This window comes from Macaca nemestrina, chromosome 12, assembly GCF_043159975.1.
Source record: "Macaca nemestrina isolate mMacNem1 chromosome 12, mMacNem.hap1, whole genome shotgun sequence".
Classification (NCBI taxonomy): domain Eukaryota; kingdom Metazoa; phylum Chordata; class Mammalia; order Primates; family Cercopithecidae; genus Macaca; species Macaca nemestrina.
Window position 1 is genome coordinate 1,686,229 of NC_092136.1, and position 22,119 is coordinate 1,708,347.

At 60.2% G+C, this 22,119-nt stretch overlaps 1 protein-coding gene across 1 annotated transcript; it reads right to left on the bottom strand.

Annotated features, from left to right (window-relative positions):
- Positions 1 to 1,888: 1,888 nt before the first annotated feature.
- LOC105469796 (cathepsin D) lies at positions 1,889 to 13,854 on the bottom strand. The gene is made up of 9 exons (XM_011721335.2): positions 13,697 to 13,854; positions 11,170 to 11,329; positions 9,370 to 9,493; positions 8,824 to 8,942; positions 7,179 to 7,411; positions 4,782 to 4,904; positions 3,236 to 3,380; positions 3,045 to 3,143; positions 1,889 to 2,858 (listed from the first exon to the last, which is right to left on the bottom strand). Exons 1-9 carry the CDS (start codon positions 13,762 to 13,764, stop codon positions 2,691 to 2,693), a joined length of 1,239 nt encoding a protein of 412 aa, XP_011719637.2. The 5' UTR covers positions 13,765 to 13,854; the 3' UTR covers positions 1,889 to 2,690.
- Between the last annotated feature and the right edge of the window lie 8,265 nt (positions 13,855 to 22,119).

The window sequence follows — 22,119 nt, forward strand, 5'->3', positions numbered from 1 at the left end:
CAGAGAACCAGGGTTCCGTTCTCCCTCCCCAACTCCCTCCTCCTTTCCAAGGGCCTGGCCCAGGGAAAACGACCTGGTGTCTTCAGGTGGGGCCTGATCTTGGGGGCCTCCCAGGCTGCGTGTGGCCTGTGTGCCATGCCCCCATGTCTCCCCAGCATCTGAACTGGGCCTACCTGACCAGCCACCACCTTCTGGGAGACACTGGCCTACCACACAGCCTCTCCCCAGTGCTGCCCCAGTCTGCCCTGAAGGCTTCAAGCAGTGAGGAGGCCTCCATAGAAGGAGAGGGTTGCCTGGGCCTGAGGGGCCAGGGCCTGCCCAGGGTCACTGGGTAGGTGACAGGGGAGCCAGGGCCTGCTCCCGGCCTCAGGCCACCTTGGGGCTGCCTCTCTCTGAGGCCAAGAAACACCACTGAGAGGGAGCCAAGGGTCACAGAGGTCACAGGGCAGAGCCAGGGCCCAGCCAAACTCAGCACAGCCAGCATTCATGTGACTGTACTGGGCTCTCCAAGGGCCTGGGCTCCAGCATACTCTCTGCTAGGGGTTTCTGGTTACAACCCTGTCTAGACAGGAGGGACTCCAGGGTCCAATCACCAGCTAGAAAACCAGAGGAGCCTGGGGTCAGACTCCAGGGCCCCGAGAATCCTGCCGGGCGGGAGGGAGCCCTCAGAGCAACCCCAGGGCAGCAGCCGTGAAGATGGGAGCTGGACGGAGCTGACAGGCTGCAGAGGGAGGGAGAAGGGGAGAGTGGGACAGGGCGGGGACAACAGGGCACGGCTGCCTCCTTGCACCTCTCTGCCCCCTCTGGGCCTCAGTGCACAAAGCATCTGACGTCGGGACATTTGTCTCCCCAGAAGCTCTGCCGGGCTCTGCTCAGATTCCAGGAATGCCAAACATTAGGCATGTGTTTCCAAGCCTCCATGCCACCCCGGGTAAATGTTCTTGCTCCAGGTGTCTGCCGTGGTGTGACTCTGGGGTGCAAGCCCTGGAACCCCCTTGGGAGGAAGGCCAAGGCAGCCACCACCCTCAGGCGGAGGCATCAGGATAATGGCAAATGTCACATTCGCCTCATCTTCTAACCTGTTGGGGTGGGGCTCCAAGTGACTCCAGAGCTACTGATCCCAAAAGGAACTCTGAGCTCACCACCACATGCCCACAAACTCCTACTTAGCCCTTAAAACCCCATGGGCTGCTACCACTGCATCCAGGCAATGCTCCCAATCCCTCACCTCCCAGCGGAACAAGCACACTGCCTTAATCAGCCTGGGCATCCGTGACTGTGGCAACTGTGGCTGGAGGGGACTTCTGAGTCCAATCCCTGCAACCAGCGACCCTGGGCAGGCTTGACTGGCGCCAGCTCGGCTCACTGCGCACAAAGCTGCTTCTAGGGCCTGGGAAGCAAGAAGGCCCAGATAGGCCAGCCACCCATGCCACCTGGGGCCATTTCTTTCCCAGGATGAGAGGGCTACGGAGGGTGACTGGGAGGCCTGCTCTGATGGTCCCTGAGAGCGGACACATCCTCTGTTCAAGTGCCATGGCTGCCTGGCTGGGCCACTTCCCTGAAATCACTCCTCAAGGCTGGCACTCATACTGGACACCCTGTCGGCCCCACCCTGCAGCCCCAGCCAAGGCCACATCCTGCCGGCCACTGCTCCAGACCTGGGAACAAGTCGGTCCCCGCTGGCCAACCAGGCTGGACAGCTGGCCACGGCCCTGGAGCCCATGGGCTGGGAAGGGCAGGGGGCCATAGGCCCAGGGCACCCCAAATGCTTGTCCTGGTGCTGCCCTGATTCAGCTGCCGTGCTGGCTTCGCACTACCCACCCCCCTCCCCATCCCAAGTTGGAGCCACCCGCCCCCCACCCCCTGCCAAGCAGAGCACACCAGCACAGAGGGGAGGCCAACAACTGTATTTCCACATCAGCTGGGGCTCTCGGTCGCCCAAGGGGAGGACAGGAGTCAGCTGCAGAGGAAGGCTGACGCCAGCCCCCGGTCCCAGCCCCACCTCCAGGCCAATGCATGCCCCAGGGATGGGCTCAGTCCCAGGACCACCGCGCAGGCTCCAGAAGGTGAGTTTTATCCCCTCACTCCTTCCAGCTCATCCTCAGGCCTCCACTGGCCTCATCCACAATGGGCCCAGGACACTGGACAGGTAGGGGTGGCAGAGCCCAGCTGGGCCCAAGCTGGGCAGAGGGGCCCAAGCTCGGCATAGGGGCCCTCGGGTAGGGCAGGTTTCCAAGGGAGGGTCCGGGAGGACGGCCTGGTGTGGGGTGGTGGCTCAGCCCAGCGGGCGCTGGTAGGGCTGGGGAGGGGACTCCCTGGAGATGAAGGGAGCCCCAGGATACACAAGCTCGGCTGCCAAGCTGGGGCGGGGTCTTCCAAGTGTATGGAACAGATCTGTGCTCCAGATCAGCTCTACCCCCACCAAACAGACAGACAGACGGACAGGCGGACAGATGGACAGGTGGAGAGACAGGCGGACAGGTAGGTGGCGTTTCTGAACCCAGGGAGGGGAAAACCACAGAACAAAACAGCAGGTCTGGCTTGGGCCGCCGGCTTCCAGGGCGCCCAGGGCAGTGGGCAGGCAAGTGTGTGAGTGTGTGTGACTACGTGTGGGAGGCGCCGGGGGGCCGGGGGCCTCCTCCTCCGGGACTGTCCTCTGTTTCTGTGCTGGCACGCCGACGGCTTGGGAACTAGAGGCGGGCAGCCTCGGCGAAGCCCACCCTGTTGTTGTCGCGGTCAAACACAGTGTAGTAGCGGCCGATGAAGACGTCGCCCAGGATCCAGAGTGGCCCGCTGGGTGGCGGGATGTCCATGCCCATGAAGCCGCTCAGGCAGAGGGTCTTCCCGGCCTGCGACACCTGGGATGGCCCTGGTGGTCAGCACCCAGGCCTGGCACCAGCCGCCCCCCAACCTGTTGCCGGCTCACCTGGGGCATGCGCCCCACCCCCGTTCACCTGGGCCGTGTGCGCCCCCCGCCCGCTCACCTTGAGCGTGTGCACCCACCGCCCACTCCCCTGGGGCGTATGCCCCCTCCGCCTGCTCACCTTGAGCGTGTAGTCCTCTGGGGACAGCTTGTAGCCTTTGCCTCCCAGCTTCAGTGTGATCGTGGGCAGGGTGGACACCTTCTCACAGGGGATCATGTACTAAGAGGGGTCACAGCGGTGTCAGGGTGGTAGTGGTGGTCTTGGGGCTCCCCCTACCAGCCCCAGCCCCAGCCCCAGTCCCCGGCGCTCACCTCGCCCTGAATCAGCGGCACGGCCCCGATAGCTTTCTGCAGCTCACGCACCTCATCCACGGGGCCCACCATGAGGGAGGTGCCTGTGTCCACAATGGCCTCACAGCCCTCCTTGCACAGGGTCAGCCCGCTGGCCACCTCCACCCTGCAGGGAGTCAGGGCGTGAGGCCCCTGCCTGGACTGGAGTGTGCTCTGGAGGCCCAGTGCCCCCCCCCCCGGGAGCCCCTCTCCCATACCCCTCCCCTGGCTGGGTTGCACTCTCCTCCTCTCAGCGCTCCTGGATGCACAGGGGACCGTGAGTCCTCCAGGGCGAAGGGTAGGAGAGGAGACCCAGAGTGGCAGAGGGGATGATGGTGATGGGCATGGAGGGGATGGATGGATGGAGGGGATGGAGGGGCATGGAGGGGCATGGAGGGATGGAGGGATGGACAGATGGAGGGGATGGAGGGTCATGAAGAGTCACAGAGGAATGAGGGGATGAAGGGCATAGAGGGATGGACAGATAGACGGATGGAGGGGATGGTGGGTCATGGAGAGTCACAGAGGCATGGAGGGGATGGAGGGATGGGGGGATGGAAGGATAGAGGGGATAGAGGGGATGGAGGGGATGGGGGGCATGGAGGGGATGGAGGGATGGGGGGGATGGGGGGATGGAGGGATAGAGGGGATGGAGGGGATGGAGGGATGGGGGGATGGAGGGATGGGGGGATGGAGGGATAGAGGGGATAGAGGGGATGGAGGGATGGGGGGATGGGGGGATGGAGGGATAGAGGGGATGGAGGGGATGGAGGGATGGGGGGGATGGAGGGATGGGGGGATGGAGGGATAGAGGGGATAGAGGGGATGGAGGGGATGGAGGGGATGGAGGGGATGGAGGGATGGGGGGATGGAGGGATAGAGGGGATAGAGGGGATGGAGGGGATAGAGGGGATGGAGGGGATGGAGGGATGGGGGGATGGAGGGATGGGGGGATGGAGGGATAGAGGGGATAGAGGGGATGGAGGGATGGGGGGATGGGGGGATGGAGGGATAGAGGGGATGGAGGGGATGGAGGGATGGGGGGATGGAGGGATGGGGGGATGGAGGGATAGAGGGGATAGAGGGGATGGAGGGATGGGGGGATGGGGGGATGGAGGGATAGAGGGGATGGAGGGGATGGAGGGATGGGGGGGATGGAGGGATGGGGGGATGGAGGGATAGAGGGGATGGAGGGGATGGAGGGGATGGAGGGGATGGAGGGGATGGAGGGGATGGAGGGATGGGGGGATGGAGGGATAGAGGGGATAGAGGGGATAGAGGGGATAGAGGGGATGGAGGGATGGGGGGATGGGGGGGATGGGGGGATGGAGGGATAGAGGGGATAGAGGGGATGGAGGGGATGGGGGGCATGGAGGGGCATGAAGGGCTGGTCCGACCCCATCTCTTTCTTGCCCAGCTCCATCACTCCCCACAGGCACCCCCACCTGCAGAACCCGGTTCCTCCAGGGTCCCTGCATGCCACTCCCACCCACAGAACCCAGGGGAGTGGACTGCAGCCACTACTCACTGGTCCAGGCGGACCTGCCAGTAGGCCTTGCGGGTGACGTTCAGGTAGGACAGAGAACCCCTGTAATACTTGGAGTCCGTGCCGCCCAGCATCAGCTCACCCCCGGGCTGCGCGGTTGGGTCCCTAGGAGGAAAGGAAGGGAGGAGTCAGCTGCCACTCCACCCCCCAAGCACAGGAGGGCCAGGTCAGGAGTAAGGGGGTGAATGTGGCAATCGGGGAGAGCTTCCTGAAGGAGGGGCTTTCTGGGCCTGCAGGGATGGAAAGGCCCAGAAGGCAGGAGGAGGGACGGACTCCCTTCTTCCTGGGGTGGGGCTGCTCTGCGTGGGCCCAGCCTGCCCCGGAAGAGGTTGTCCTCAACCCTCAGGTTCTCCTGGTCTGCTCAAGAGCCAAGGTTCAGCCAGACATCAGGGTCAAGGCTGGGGGCAGACAAGGAAGTGAATGCCAGGAGCCCAATGGGGAGGACCCTGTCTGTCTGTCTAGAAGAAAAACCAAGGAAGGCTTCTAGGAGGGGGTGATGGCACAATCTGGGAAGTTGGGATGGCTGGGTCCGGCCTCAGGGCCTCTGCACTGGCTGCTCCTGGGAACAGCCTCCAGCTGCATTCCCGAACCACGCCCACTCATCTCCCCTCATCCAGACCAGCGATGGCCAAGGTGCTTCTGGGCAGCAGCACACTGCACTTCCCAGGACCTGCAGCCCGCGTCGCCTGGGTTCGTTTCCAAACATGACTCAAGTACAAGATTTCAACGCAGCAAATCCTGCCAGTCCCGTTAGAGAAGCTCTCTGTGTCGGGTGGTCCTGCCATCCCGCCAGGGCATCTGCAGCTAAGCTGGCCACCATCCCGCTGCCCGTCACTCGAGGCAGCACCAGGCCTGACCCAGTCCTCCCAGCACTGCTCAGGGCCTCCGCCCTCCTCCAGCCTCCTCCGCCTTTGCTTCCTGTCAACACCTCTGCAATCCCAAGTGTAGAAACCCGATCAGTGCCTTCCACCCCTCCTCTCCTCACCAAACATGCTTTCAGAAGCCCTCAGACCCTCCCTCCTGCCTGGCTTCACTTCCTGCCCAAGCCGCTGCCTTGAGACTACAGCTGGGCACTCACAACTGCGTGCCCCTCCCCCCACCTGGTACTCAGTCTGTGTGCCCCTCCCCTCACCTGGGCACTCACCCTGTGTGCCCCTCCCCCACATGGACATTCATGCCTGTGTGCCCCTCTCCGCACCTGGATACTCATACCTGTGTCCGCCTCCCCGACCTGGGCACTCAGGCTGTGTGCCCTCCTCCCCCATGTGGGCACTCATGCCTGTGTGCCCTCTTGCCCTCAGGGGACCCCTATTCACCTCGCTGCCTCTCCTGTGCCCCAAGGCTCCTGGGGAAATGGCCCAGCTGGTTCACCTGTGTCCTGGCCTCCAGTGAGCAGCTCAGCCCAGGGTGTTGCTAAGGAGTATTCACTGCCCAGGCAACGGACAGAGTAAAGAGGCCAGGCCAGCCCCACGGCCGGAATTCTGCCAGCAGTGCCCCAAGGTCAGGCGTCAGGCCCAGAGACTCCAAGTGCCAAGTGAGCCACATGAGGTGAACCTGCCCCTGTCAGCCCTGGAGAGTATGGGGCAGTGACCAGGCACAGCTCAGGGCAGGAGGCCGCCGGCTGACACGCTGCCCACCCCCAGGGCAAAAGCCCCCAACCCCCAGTCACCCCTCTTATATGGAACCCTCCACTCAGGTCTGCCCGAGAAGAGGAAACTAACTAAGGCCGAGGCCCCCTTCCCAAGGTGGCCTGACCATGGCTCACCCATGCTGAAGCAGTGGCAGCAGGTGGGGACCCTGGGGGAGAACCTTTTTCCCAGAAGGAAGGGCCCCCCTATGCTCCTCCTAGAGGGCAGCCAGCACCTGCTGGGGACACCCACAGAGCTGCTCGCTGCGTGGTGCCGGGGACCCACACCCACCCAAGTCACCTCCCCAGGGACTCCCAGGCCCCTGGGCACCATGCCCCCTCTCCACCATCAGCAACCCGGGACCAGGACCACACATGCCCATCACCAGGTCCAGGGACCAACGGGCCAACTGAACCAAGAGGAACTGCCATGACCCCCGAACTGGGTCTGTTCTCATAGGAAGGAGGCCCAGCTGCCAAGGTCCCAGGACCCACAGCCTGGCCTGAGCTCCTCCCACTGGGAGACCCCGGCCAAACAGCTTTCTCTGCGATCTGCTTACTCCTCTGCAGAAGGGCAGCCAACCCCTGCCTCCCGGACACCCTGAGGTCAGAGGTCAGGAGCTCTGGCCACAGCAGCAGGGAGGGGCGGCACTGAGTGGGGGTGCCCGGGAGGCTCCCAGCCCAGCCCCGCCCTGCCTCCCAACAACGCTGAGCGAGGAGAGCAGGAGGGGAGAGGGAACCCACGCGCCCACCTGTTCAGGTAGAAGGAGAAGATGTTCTGGTCCACCAGCTTCTGCTGCATCAGGTTGTCGAAGACGGGCAGCACGTTGTTGACGGAGATGCGGGGATAGGCCATGCCCAGGATGCCGTCGAACTTGGCTGCGATGAAGGTGATGCCTGGCTGCTTGATGGCCTCCCCGAAGACCTGCCTCTCCACTTTGACACCGCCCAGGGCAGCGGTTGATGACGCTGACTTGCAGGGCACCTGCAGGCCAGGGCAGCGTCAGTGGGTCGCAGACAGGCTGAGCCCTACACCCCTCTCTGAGCATGAGGCTGCGCTACAAAACCCAGCTCAATGGATACCCCTCATCTCACACACGATGGGGCCCAGAGGGCCCAGCAGAAAGGGCTGGAAACGGTGAGCTGAACACAGCGGGATGGGGACGCGGGGTGAGGTGGAGCCCTCTTCGTGGGAGACTTTGGGGCTTGGTTTTAAGGAGATGGGAACCAGGCAGGAGCACAGACGGGGAGACCCCTTGCCCCACTCCCTGCTCTGACCTCTTGTTCCCACCACCACCAACAAGCAGGTCCTGCTCCTGCTCCTGCCCTCAGCCTTGGGAACAAGAGACAACCCGGGCCAGGAGCCCGAGAGACGGGGAAGCCGCCGACCCCAACCCAGACTCACAGCCGTGCTGCCCCCGTCTCCCTCTCTGACTGTCCCCTCCCCCAGCCCTGGATGAGGCTGCAGAAAGAGAACAGGCCAGAGCAGGATGTGGGAAGGGAACGACAGCTTGAGGCTGACACGGGGCGGAGGAGGCGGAAGAGGGCAGACGGGGCAATTTCCCGTTCAGGCTGAGCGGGGCCCAGAGGAGAGGGCTCTGAGGAGCCCCTGTACAGACCTGGACTCCAGCCCAGCACGGACTGTTAGGAGCAGGTCCAGCTGGAGGAAGGGGCCCTCTTCCCAGGTCCCTTGGCCTGCAGGGGGGCTCTGCTGCCCTCCTGGCCTGCTCCGGAGCTGGGGGCTGTGTCACCGTCCCACTACTCCTGAACCCCTTGCGGCCTGGCCCACCCCCAGCAGACAGCTCCGAGGTGAGAATTCACTGAGGCCCAGGCAGGGTGACAAGGGCCAGCTCGCCCTCTCCTTGGGCAGAGAGCAGCTCTGCACAGGGCCCTGAGGATGGTGGAGCGCAGGCAGGGCCCCCAACAGCCACTGCTGCTCCCCCTCCCTTACCCTCCCAGGCTCCTGCAGGTGACTCTCTGCCAGCAGCCCCCACAGCGGGTTCCTGGCAATCCTCCCAACCCCAAGCCTCCCCAACCCCTTGGCCTGCTGCAAGGATCCTGTGCAGCCCCAGGCCCAGCCCTCAACACCTGCTGGCACCTCAAACCCAATGTGCCAAAAAAAGCCCAATCAATCTGCCCTGTCCTCCCTCCCACTCACTGTGGCCTGACTCCGGGGACCCCTGCCCCTGCAGCCCCCAGGTTCGAGGCTGCCTCTCCAGCCTGCACATGACCAGGCCCATTCCCAGGCCCCTCCTCATCCTGCTGACCGCCCCGGCCACCTGAGGGCTGGGGTCGGCCTGGGATCACCGAGCCCTCCCTTTCAACCACATACCCACGGTGGGTGAACTGCACACCCTGGCACCCTCGAGTCCCGGGAAAGGCCCCAGAGGGACTCACCGACACAGTGTCCTGGCTCAGGTATCCGGAGAGGCTGCCCGAGCCGTAGTGGATGGCAAATGAGGTGCCATTCTTCACGTAGGTGCTGGACTTGTCGCTGTTGTATTTGTGGTGGAGCCCTGCCCCGGGCGAGAAGAGGGCCCGCCTGTCATCCCGCAGCCCACGCCACGGCCACGGCCCTCCCATCCCCCTGCAGTCTACCGTGGAGCCCGCTCCCCCCAAGCTGCCTCCCCAGGGTGGGATTTGGAGGGGATCCGAGGCCCACCATCGTGCCAGAGCCCCAGGACTGTGGGCTGTGACCCCGGGCCTCCCTCCCAGCCACAGCTGGCTCCCTCCGCGGCCACCCCAGCCCCAGCGCTGCTGAGAGCAAGACCACAGCTGGTGGTTCACCCAGAAAGCCAGTGCCTGGAGCAGGGTGGAGGGCCAGCCTGGCTCATGGGGCCAAGAGGTGGGAGAAGTGCATTGCCCAAGGATTCCTGAGGCAGCCCTGTGGCGACATCCCAAAAGGGCAGGACCTGGGAGACGGGGCCGGGGTACGTGACTCACAGCAAGCGATGTCCAGCAGTTTGCAGTGGATGGAGGGGACCCACAGGTTGGAGGAGCCCGTGTCGAAGACGACCGTGAAGCACTGGGGAGGCGTCCCGATGCCGATCTCCCCGTAGTACTGGGCCTGGCAGGGGACAGGGTCCGTCAGGGCTGGGGAGGGGGCCCTCTCTCCCCACCGGGCCTCAGAAGGCCCGGCTGTCCCCAGAGCCAAACCCTGAAGCCTGAAGGCCCATGCTGGAGGGACGAGCATCATGGGGCCCACAGCTGCCAACAGCCACCTACTCCAACCGGCTCAGCCTGCAGGGAAGATGGGCCAGGTCCCCAGCCCTCAGTCCTAATGCCCACAGGTGCTTGGGGTCTCCAGACCTCTGGGTTCTGCCACCTACCCCTGCTCGACACATGGTGAGGCTGAGGACTTCCCCACGGAAAAGACAAGTCCGGAGGTCAATCCAGGGTGGGGACAGATGTGGCCCTCGGCCTGAGCCCCAGGTACAGGAAGGGCCTGCCTGGAAGACTCCCCTGGTGGCCTGGGGTCCAGGGCCTGAGAAGGGAAGTGACTTCCTCCGCAGGTTGGGACCGTATCAGGGTCTGATTCTGGGTGTCTCAGTGCCTGCCCTGCCCTCCAGGGTGAACCCCAAGCCTGGAGGGCTTCCAGGCAGAGGGGTTCAGCTGGTCAAGGGGAGAAGGTAAACCTTAGTCACTGCCTGCCCAGCAACCCTTCCTTAATGGCCCAGGGCCTCAGTTTTCCCATGTGTACACAAGGATAGCAGGGACAGGTGGGGGTGCTGACTCAGGGATCAGGCAAGTACAAGGGGTCCCACGCCCACTGAGCATCTCAGGAGGCAGAGAGTAAGAGGGTCCTGGAGTTTGGGGTCGCCTGGGCGCCCGCTTCCCCCAGGAATAGAGCCTGGGCCACTGTCAGCCACCAGATTCCTGGCACCAGCCCAGCCCGATGTTTCTCCGACCGCCTGGCTTCACAGAGCAGCAGCAGCTGCTGACTCATGGCCCCACAGAAGTGACCACTGGCGGGGGGACACTCAGCAAATCTCCATGTGTGCGTGTGCATGTGTGTGCCTCGGCGTGCTCTCGCGCTAGGGCGATCAGGAACTGGCCGGTCGGGACCAGGCACACGGCACCCGGTTCCCCCCAGGCCCCCTCCCCACAACCCGCCCAGTCACATGCCTATGAGTCTTGGGCTTCCTGTCACAGCCAGGACTCGGGCCAAGCAGGACAGAGGGCAAGGCCCCCCCCCACAGTGGGCCAGAGCCCCGAGGCTGGACAGCAGGCCCTGGCCTCGAACTGACCCCATAGAGCTGGGACAAGGCTGACCAAGCCCCAGCTTGCTAGGTGGCTTCCAGAGTGCTCCCCTTTGGATCCTGCTTCCCCCTGAAGGAGTCGTGGGCACAGGAGGGGCTGCTGCCAGAGGAAGAAGATGGGGAGGGGCTGGAGAGGGGCCACGAGTCACCATAGGCCTCCTGGCAGGACAGCAATAAAGACAGGCTCCAGGGTAGCCGGCCACACCCAGGCAGACCCAATGACTGCCCCCCGGGCGAGCTGGCACTGAGGCCCAAGGCCACCCTCAATCACCCTCCCAGGCCCGAGATCCTGCAACCACAGGGGCCAGTGGCAGGAGGTCCAGGATGGGGAAGACAGGAGTGTGGCTGAGCCTGGACGCCACCCTGGCCAAGTGAGTCACTCAAACTGTGCCCCTGAGAACAGGAGGCGGGAGTGTCCCCACAGTCCCAGGGAGCTCTCTGGAGAGCAGCTCCGCTCCCAGCAGGGCTAAGACCCCATACTCACGTCCATGTAGTTCTTCAGCACCTCGGGAATGGGCCCCTCGGTCACGGCCGGCATCGCCTGGGAGTACTTCGAGATGGGGCCTTTGGCAATCAGGTCCTCCACAGGGCCCCCCATCTCCGACATGGTCCGGCGGATGGACGTGAACTTGTGCAGCGGGATCCTGTCAACCAGGGGTTGGGGCATATCAGGGAGGTCCTCCCGCCTGCCGGCCGAGGCCGCTAACATTGCACATCCATCTGGAGGCCCCTGGGGAATCTCGAAGTCACCATAGCCAAAACCAAACTCCTGCCTGTCACCTGGAAACTGCTGGCCCACCTCCCCCGTCAGTGAATGGCAACCCATCGCCCCCCCGAGGTTGCACAGGCCACAGTCCTAGGAAGTGGCCACCCACCACCCACCTTGGCCCCACACACCCAACCTGGGGGCCAGTGTGCCCACCCCTCCTCTCCTCAGCCATTCTAGAGGCTCCAAAGCCCCCAAGGGCCTCCAGTCCTCCCTCTGCACCTGCTCTGGTCTCCTCCAGGATGGTGGCCAGCATGGCTGCTCAGGGTGCTGGCAGGCACCTGTCACTCCTGCCCAAAGTGCTCTGAGGTAGCCCACTGTACCCAGCCCCATCACACCTGCTCTCCACCCAGAGACCAGCACGAAGGTGGCCCCACCTCCAGGCTGGCACTGGCAGCTCTGCCTGACCTCCTAGGTGGCCTCCTCTGGCCATGAGATGGGCCCTCCACGCCACCTCCAGAAGCCCTCCTTGACTACCCATCCTCCTCCACATGGACCCTATGGCTGTCCAGTGCCCTCATCCCACACCCGTTCCTGTGCATTGGCCCTTCTCCTCTCTCCATGCGGCTCCACGAGGTCCAGGACTGCACCCGGGGCCTTAGAGGCTTCTGTGCTCCCCCACCCACCACCCTGCCTCCTCCGACAGCTGCACTCAGGGCACCCCTCCAGAGCCCTGTCACCCAGCACACCGCCCGCCAGGGTGCAGGAGGGAGCTCCAGATTGAGGTCAGGGGTCCTGAGTTCTATACACAGGAAGTAAATAACAGAGAGGGGGTCCCTGCCCCTTCCCCAGGGCCACTGGCCTTCCCCTTGGTGTGAACCAACTCCTTGTTCCAAAGAAGCTCCCCTGGGCTTTTCATCACCTGCAGAAAACCTATCCCCTGCCCCAGGGACTTGAGAGTCCAAGGTCATAGCCCGCTTTTCCTGGCACATCACGGGCGTGGTCCAGGAAGATGAGATTATTGCCTAAAAGCTGATGGGCTGGAAGAGCCCCAGGTTCTGTCCTGGGGGAGGGACATGCCCTCCAGGGACCCAGGAAGCAGGTGTAATAGTATCAGTTGCACAAGAGCTGGAATCAGGTGAGGGCTTGCATTCAGCTACCCTGCCCTCCAAGAAGCCCCAGGATCCTTTCCCCACTGCCTTGTCTGTCCTCCTTGGAGAGGGGAGGCCTGTGGATAGGCTGGCAAGGTCAAGGCAGGCTCAGGCTTGTGGCTGCTCCCCCACAACGACTTTAATTGGGGTTACCCGCCCCCGGGCCGTTCCCCACAGCCTTTGGTGAGGCTCAGTCCTACCCAGCCCACTGCTCCTGCTGGCCCAGCCAGCTCCAGCCTCTGCAGCCTTCTGACCTCACCCACCTGCCCAGGGGCAGTGGACCCATCTCAGGTCCCAGGTCTCCCACAAAGGCAGAGCAAGGGTGGGGCAGGTGCCCAATGGGATGGGTCAGCATACCCCTCCTGGGAATGCAGGCTGCCTTGCAAGGGCTGGGGAGGGGAGTCAAGGAAGCGACTGCAGCAGCGGCCCTCCTCTGCCCAGCTGGTCAGGTATGTCGGTGGCCCAGTCAGGTATATCCAGGCCCAGTCGGTGGCCTCACCTGGCACAGTGGCTCGGCCTGAGGAGCCTGTGGGCCTCACTGCAGCACAGCCCCAGGCCCGGGGTGGGTGAGCCGGCCCACTCCCTATGCCTCCTCCTCTCCCAGGGACATGGGAACTCCTAGGGTCTGGAGGGGCCTTCCAGCCCAGGGCCTGTGATAAGAGCCGCAGGAGCAAACTTTTAAAGCCCCCAGTTCACAGGTGGTAAAGGGGTCCCTAAGGAAATGGACTCGCCCAGACTCGGGGGCTCTGGGGACTGCACCTAGGTCTCCAGCAAAAAGGGCGCTCAACGCAGACCCCCAATTCCAGCTGCCCCGAATGAGCACTACCTCCCCCAGCCCCGCCCCATCTCCAGGGAGGCTGCGGTCAGTCTGCAGTCCTCACGCCTCCCCCTGGCCCCTCAAGGTACACCTCAGGGTGGCATGGGGAGAGGCGTCTGGCACCTCTGCCCCAGGTCCCCTGCACCTCCGGAGCCCGGCGCCCGGTAGGCGGGTGGGCCGTGCAGGAGACCGCGCAGGGCGGCACAGGTGCATTCCAGCGCGGGGGGCGCAAGGGGCTCGTGGGGTCCCCAGGGGAGCGCGGAAGTCACCACAGGCCCCGGGACCTCGGGGCCGCGACCCCTGACCGTCCCCTGAGCCCCGGACCCTGAGGCTTCACCTGACGAGCGCGGCGGCAGGCGCAGCCAGGATGCAGAGGGCGAGCAGCAGAAGGCTGGGGGGATGCATGGCGGCGGCCACCGGGTCGGAGCGGGGCGCCGAGGCCGCGCGCTTATAGCCGGGATGACGGCGCAGTTGGGCCGGATCAGCTGACCCGCGTGTTTGCACCCGGGCTGGTCACGTGGGCGAGGCTGGCGTGCGCCGGGCGGGGCCTGGGCGGGGCGACCTCGGCGCACGCGCACAGCGCCGAGGAGTGCGCCCGCCACGCCCACCGCCCGCGGGGTCAGCCCGGCTCCGCTTCTGGGGTCTGGGGGATTCCCGTTTCGGCCTGGCAGGGGTCGTGGGGCGGCCCAGCCTGGAGGGCCCCGCGGGGTGATCCCTGTACCGGCCGCCGCGGCCGTCCCCGCGTCTAGGCCTACGCGGGGCGGTGCGCCCTGGGCTCCTGCACCTGCTCCTCCCGGCACCGCCTCGCCCCCTCCGAGACGCTCCCAGACCTCCTGCGTGGAAGCCTCTTGCAAACCAAGGTTAAATTCAAAGTCCCCAGCCCACCGAATGGACCCTCCGCTCCTCCTCAGGGCTTCCAGAGAAACCTGGAAAACCAGCTCAGGCCCTGCGGCAAAGGGGGTCGGACCTGCTCCGCCCTCTCCCTCTGGGCGCTGTGCTTAGACTCAGGCCTCACCGATGGCTCTGTAGCCTCCAGATCCCTAATTCCAACCTCACCCTGGCACAGCCTCACGTGGCAGACATCTGGCCCGAAGGCAGGCAAAGTATTCCATCCCAAAATATATTCCTTTCACAGGTTTTGATATGGCCCTGTACAGCTGTCTCTTGAGGGCGAAATTCACATTTTCTAGAGAAGCTCCTTCCCTAGGAGGTCGGGCACTTTTTAGCCACTCACGTCAGCTCTTTGTTTTGTTTTGTTTTTTGTTTTTTGTTTTGAGACACAGTCTGGCTCTGTGGCCCAGGCTGGAGTGCATTGGCGCGATCTCGGCTCACTGCAACCTGTGTCTCCTGGGTTCAAGCGATTCTCCTGCCTCAGCCTCCCGAGTAACTGGGATTACAGGCGTATGCTACCACGCCTGGCTAACATACATACATATATAGTATTTTTAGTAGAGATGGCGTTTCACTATGTTGGCCAGGCTGATTTCAAGCTCCTGACCTCAGGTGATCTGCCTGCCTCAGCCTTCCAAAGTGCTGGGATTACAGGCGTGAGTAATCCCACTTCAACTCTTTAGGCAAAACTTAACCACTTGCCAATCAGGAAATCTTTGAACCCCTATGACCTGGAAGCCACCCCTGCCAACCCTGTTTCCAGGCTGATCCAGTGTATACCTCACGTGTCGATTTATGGTTTTGGACTGTAACATCTGTCTCTGTAAAATCTGTAAAACCAGGCCGGGCGTGGTGACTGTTGCTTATAATCCCAGCACATTCGGGGGCCAAGGTGGGAGCATCGCTTGGGCCGAAGAGCTTGAGATCAGCCTGGGCAACATGACGAGACCCTGCCTCTACAGAAAAAATTGAAAATTAAAAAAAAAAAGTATAAAACCAAGTTGTTACCCACCCACCTTGCTCACATATTCTCAGGACCTGCTGAGGCGGTTTCGCAGGTCATAGTCCTCACATTTGCTCGGAATAAATCTCTTCAAATATTCTAAGTGTTGGGCTTTTTTTTGTCAACACTCCCTATACACAGGTACCCAGATGGGCCTCATCCTTACTCTCCAAGTGTCCCCTGCCCAAGTGGCCACTCTCCACCTCCTTAGAGCAGCACCTCACTGGACCCTGCCCTGGCCACCCTGGGCCCTCCTCCTTTGGCCCAGACTTGCCTGTCTCTTAACGTGGCACCATCCCTGGAACCCTGTCTCCAACTTGGCACCGTCCCTGGCGGCCCATCTCCAACGTGGCACCGTCCCTCTAGGCCCTGACCTCAAAGCTGAGCAGTGGAACCAGGTCAGAAACTGGGTCTCCTGACACTGAACCTGCGGAGGCCACGGTGACAGCTGCCCCAGGACTTCACCATTCTTGTGTGCCCTGGTCCTGCATGGCATGGGGGACTGAATTAGGCCTGTTGGAGGGGAGGGCCCAGTCATTCCCCAGATACTCTGGAGCACGCAGCCAGGCGGGAGATGGAGCCGCTGTAAGTAGGAAAGGGATACTGGGACAAATAATTTTAGATAGGTCCAAGTCACACAGGAAATGGAGCCAGGGGATGTGCTAAACAGCGACCTCCGCAGCAAGGCCCCTCCAAGAAGGTGGCATCTGAGCCTGGACCCAAATGAAGGATGCTTCCCCGGGCTCTCACCCAGGGTGCATTTTCTCCTCCCAGCTCCCTGCGAGGTCGACGGGCCCCACCCCCCTTTACAGAGGCAGCAGGGTTCTGTGGTTCTCGGTGGGCGGGATTGGAATTCCCACCTTTTCTGTAACCAAATATATCAGGACCCTGGCCCTTGCAGAACCTCCCCCAAGCAGGGTCTGCCTGATGGCCACAAATGAGTGGCCGCCCCCTCAACCCCGCCTTCCCACCCATTTAGAGCCCTTCATCTGAGGGGTTTTTAAGCCCAAACACAGAAGCCCAAGCAGGCAGACACCCTTGCCCTCAGAAGCCGCCCAGCTGGTGGGGGGCCACGGTCAACCTGGACCTGGCACCTGGGGTTATCACCTGCTTTCCAGCGGACTGGCATCTCGGAGATGTCAGCCGACCCCAGGTGGAATGGACTCCAGCAAGGGGTGAAAAATGGTCGCAGCTAGTGTCCCCTGAGCTGCCCTGCTCGGTCCCTGGGCCCAGCGGTGGATGAAGCGTTTGGTGTTCAGGATACTGAGATGTGCACCTGTGAGGACGCATGCTAACAGCGCGTGGCCGACGCTCCGCCCAGAGGCCCCAGTGAGCCGGCGAGGCTGCAAGCCAGTGGGGCCAGAGGCACGACATGGTGGCGAGCTGTGGGGTGTATGGGACGGTGCTAGCCAGGCTAAGAGCCTTGGACCAACCCCTGGACAATGGGGCACTGCTGAGCAAGGACCCTCTGGGGGCCCCAAGGGTGGAGAGGCCCCATCCCACTGCAGAGACCATCTGTTAATTATTACAGAGGGGGCATTCTGCCTGGGCCCCCTCGGCTTCCCAGCTCCTGGAGCAGAGTCTGGCACGTGGTAGGTGCCCAGTAATTATGTGTGGGATGAATGCCTGGGTGTTCAGGGTCCCTGAAGGACTGACCCAGCAGGCATGGTGGGACCCTGCAGCCATACTGGGTGAAGGTCAAGGGAGTGACTTCTAATCCTCTTGCCTCTGGCTCACCCAGGCAGACCCTCACAATCTGGGCCTCACCTCTGTCCCTGGAGAGTCAAGTTTGGGCTAATGGTCTCTGGAGCCCTTGCCTGCCCCTGCTAGGAGCTGAGGGTGCAGAAGTGACCCCTGACCTCCTTGTCTGGCTCAATTCCCCAGACTTCTGCACCTGCCAGGCCAATTCAGGAGACCCTCTTCCCACCAGGCCTGCCTTCGGGGCTCCTGGGCCAGTGGGCGCCTGAGTGTGTCCAGGCCCTGCCTCTGGCAGAGTGCAGGGGACAGGTCACTTTTTCATCTTTCACACCCTCATGCTGACCACATGCAGGGACACAGGCTCCATCTGTGGGATGCTCCGCCCACCTGGAGAGAGGAGGCAGGAGGTGGGGGCTGGGTCCAGGCTCCATCTTGGCCTCTGCCATCGCAGCCCATTGAGCTTCCCACCACGGAGGGGCCCCAAGCTTCTCTCTGGGAAGCCAACCACAGGACGGGGGTCATGGCTTCTCCAGCTGCCTCCTGGCTGTTTGGAGAGTCAGGGAATCACAGGATGGCAAAGTGCCTGAGAGGGAAGGGGCAGAGAAGGGAGTCAGACCTGCTGGGTGCCCACTGCGTGCTGACACTTCCTAACAGGGGCAGGCAAGGGTTGGAGGCTATCAGCCCAACACTGCCTCTCCACGGGGAGTGCTGAGTCCCAGACTGGAAAGGGTCTGCCTGGGTGGGTCAGTCCCTTGGGGGCCCTGAGCACCTGCTCATTCATTCAACATGTGAGTCTCGGGCATCTACCAAGAGCAGGCGCTGCTCTAGGAAATCGAGAAAACAACAGAGAAATTCCTGCTCTCGCGCCGTTCATATCTAGACAGGGGTGGGGGTGGGGAGGTGTGTGGAGGGGCAGACATTAAAATGAAGTGGGGGGGCCCACACAGGGCTTGGAGAGTGGAACATGCCAAAGAGGAGTCTGCTGCAGGGCACAGGGAGGGCCAGATGAGGGCCCTGAAGGAAGAGAAGCCTCTTCTAATCAGACCTTTTTTGAGATGGAATTTCATTCTGTTGCCCAGGCTGGAGTGCAGTGGCGTGATCTCCACTTACTGCAACCTCCACCTCCCAGATTCAAGCAATTTTCCAGCCTCAGCATCCAGAGTAGCTGGGATTACAGGCACATACCACCATGCCTGGCTAATTTTTGTATTTTTAGTAGAGATGGGGTTTTGCCATGTTGGCCAGGCTGATCTTGAACTCCTGACCTCAGGTGATCTGCCCACCTTGGGCTCCCAAAGTGCTGGGATTACAGGCATGAGCCACCCTGCCAGGCCCTCTAATCAGACTTGAAGGAGGTGATGAACCAAAGGCCTGGTCAGGAGGCGCTGACAGGAGAACAGGAGAGCAGAGGCCGTGAGGCAAAGGGAGCCAGACTGGAGGCGGGGAGGAGAGGAAGCCATCTGAGGTCAGAGAGAGGCAGTAAGAAGGGGTGAGACTCTGGATACACTTTTAAGGTAGGGCCTTTTGAAAGAATTTCCAGGTGGATTATTCGAAACCGCCTTTGCAAAATTATGGCTGAGACAGTGAAAGAGCTCTAACTTAATCAACTCCTTCTTGCTTCTAATTTCAAGCTGTCCTTGTTCATTCCTGGGCGTAGGCTGAACTATCTTTGAGAGGAATTTAGTTTATAGTTTAAACAAAGACGTTAACAGCCCTTTCCCAAAGCAGACCTCCTTCTTGCCTGGGAACTAGATTGCCTTTGTAGGACTCACGTTAGCCACACGATTAGAAATTATGGTTTAGGAGTCATGCAGCTGGAGGCTACAAGATTCTCATCCTCCCTAAACTGCTCCTAAGATCAGTGCTCAAGATACTTTGCAGACCCTGCACTTGATGGATCAGCTGGCACCACCCGGATCAATAAACTGGCTCATCTGATCTTGTGGCCCCCACCCAGGAGCTGACTCAGCGCAAGAAGGCAGCTTCAACTCTGTGATTTCATCCCTGACCGATCAGCACTCCTGCCTCACTGGCTTCCCCGTACCCGCCAAGTTGTCCTTAGAAACTCTGCTTCCTGAATGCTTGAGGAGACTGATTTGAGTAATAATAAAACTCTGGTCTCCGCACAGCTGACTCTGTGTGAATTACTCTATTGCAATTCCCCTCTCTTGATGAATGGGCTCTGTCTAGGCAGCAGGCAAGGTGAACCCCTTGGGCGGTTACGGATTGGACCGATAGTGTGTGATGGAGGGGCCAATACTGACATTCCACGGCCTACCCAAAACCCTGGAAGGATGGCCTTTTATTGGCTGAGATGGGAACAGATGCAGGAGGAAGAGGCTTGGGGAGGAAGGCCGGGAGCTCAGTTTTGGATGCTTCAGGTTGAGACAAAGCATGTGGGGCAAGCAGGTGATTCTGCTGCATGGCAGCAGTGATTTGAGTTGTAAGTCCGGGGAGAGGTCCGGGCTGAGATGGACATGAGATAGTCATCAGCGCCATGGGTTGTGATGATAAGATTGGATGGCACCAGGCTGAGTGTAGCTAGAGAATAGAAGAGGTCTAGGGACTGAGCCCAGGGGCCTCCCAACTTTAAGAGGTTAGAGGATTGAAGCTGGGTGCAGCGGCTCACGCCTGTAATCCCAGCATTTTTGGAGGCCAAAGCGGGTAGATCACTTGAGGTCAGAAGTTTGTGCCCAGCCTGGCCAACATGGTGAAACCCTGTCTCTACTAAAAATACAAAACTTAGCTGGGTGTGGTGGCAGGTGCCTGTAATCCCACCTACTTGGGATGCTGAGGCAGGAGAATCGCTTGAGCCTAGGAGATGGAGGTTGCAGTGAGTTGAGATCATCTGCACATCAGGCAACAGAGCAAGACTCCGTCTCAAAAAAAAAAAAAAAAAAAAAAAAAAAGAAGAAGAAGAGGTTAGAGGATTGAGCAGGCACCAGCAAAGGAGATAAGGAACCATATGGAGGCAGGAGAGGCCAAGAGGGTGGGGCCAGTAGAGCTGGCTGAAGAAAGTGGTAAGTGGCTCTGCTGATGGGCCTGTGGAAGATGAGCATTCGCCACTACATTTCACAATTTAACCTTGACAAGACCTGTTTTAGTGATGTGGTGGCGGTGAAGTTTAAGAGAGAATGACTATCATATTCAGTCATCAGGACAGTGTGGTATTGACACAAAGATAGATGGGTGGACAGGAAGGAAGAGTCTCAGGCACACAGCATCAAGGCGACATGGAAATGCAGTGGCGGAAAGGGTGATCTTTTCAGGCAATGGAATGGAAAGGTCTCGATCCCTCCCTCACATCATACACAACACTCAATTTTAGATCCGTTAGGGATGTGATGCAAATGGTAAATCCTTTAGGGAGGAAAAAGGCAAAGAAGGCCATCTTCGTGATTTTGAAATCAGCAAAGGTTTGTCATTTAAATAGAACACACACAGAAAAACACCAAAGAGAATGGAAAGAAAAGTCACACATTGGGAGAAAAGATTTGCAAAACATATTTGATAAAGGACTTGTATCCAAAATAGTCAAAGAACTCTCAAAGCTTAACAAAAGAAAATAAACAACGCAATTTAAAAAATGAGCAAATCGTCTGCTCAGACACCTCACCAAAGAAAAAATGCAGCTGGCAAATAAGCACACAAAAAGATGCTCAACATCATACGTCATTAGGGAACTGCAGGTTAAAACAACAGTGAGACACCTCCACATACCTATGAGAATGGCCCAAATCCAAAACACTGACAACGCCAAATGCTGGGGTGGATGTGCAGCAACAGGAAGTCCCATGCATTGCTGGCGGAACTGAAAAATGGTGCAGCCACTTCGGGAGACAGTTTGGCAGTTTGTTACAAGGCTTAATGTACTTTCGCCATACCATCCAGCAACTGTCCGCCTCGATATTTACCTAAATGAGTTGAAAACTTATGTTCGCACCAAAACCTGCACAGGAATGTTTACAGCAGTTTTATTCACTGTCACTAAAAACTGGAAGCAACAAAGATGTCCTTCTGGAGATGAGTGGACAGACAAACTGTGGTCTATCCAGACATCAGAATATTATTCAGCACTAGAAGGAAACGAGCAGGCCAGGGATTGAACTCAAGCAGGCAATCCCAGCACTTTGGGAGGTTGAGGTGGGTGGATAGCTTGAGCCCAGGGATTTGACACCAGCCTGGGCAACATGGTGAAACCCCATTTCCATAAAAAATACAAAAATCAGCCCGGCTGATGGAGGGAGCTTGTAGTCTCAGCTACTGGAGAGGCCGAGGTGGGAGGATTGCTTCATCCTGGGAGGTGGAAGTTGCAATGAGCTGAGATTGCACCACTGCACTGCAACCTGGGCAACAGAGAGAGACCCAGTGTTAAAAAAAAAAAAAAAAAAAAGCTACAAGCCAGGAAAATCATAGAGGAACCTAAGTGCATATTGCTAAGTGAAAGAAGCCAATCGGTAAAGGCTACACACGGTCTGATTCCAACTCTATGACATTTCAGAAGAGGAAAAACTATGGAGACAGTGAAAGGATCAGTGGTTGCCAGGGGCTGGGGAGGACAGATGAATAGGTGAAGCATAGAACATTTTTAGGGCAGCGAAACTGCCGTGTATGATACTGTAATGGTAGAACAGGACATTATGCATTTGTCAAAACCCATAGGATGTACCACTCGAAGAGCAAACCCTGCTGTAAACGATGAACGTTTGTTAACAGTAATGCATCCTTGCATCATTGATCATCATTTATAACAAATGTGCTGCACAAATGCAAGATGTTGATCATGGTGGCAGTGTGTGTGTGTGTGTGTGTGTGTGTGCGCGTGCGTGTGTGTGTATGTGTATAACTTCTCTTCCTCGGTGGGGAAGGAAGGGGACCAGGGATCCTTCTGCAGCCCTACGGCTTAAGGGACGGCCTGAAGGTCAGACTCCCTGGATGGGGTCAGGCGCTGGGTGTGGAGCAGGGAAGTGGTTTCTTCCCCAAGTCTCCTGCCAACCCCAAGAGTAGGAGGGGGAGCAGCTGAGATGCTGAGTCATCCCTGCTCCAGCCCTGCCCCTCCCTCCTCTTAGGACTGAGTCACCCCACCCTCAGAGCTGGGGCCACCATGACCCTCAAGAGAAAGGGGGGCTGTGGCACCCTGGGGCTCCAGCCACAGGCAGCTTTAGTTC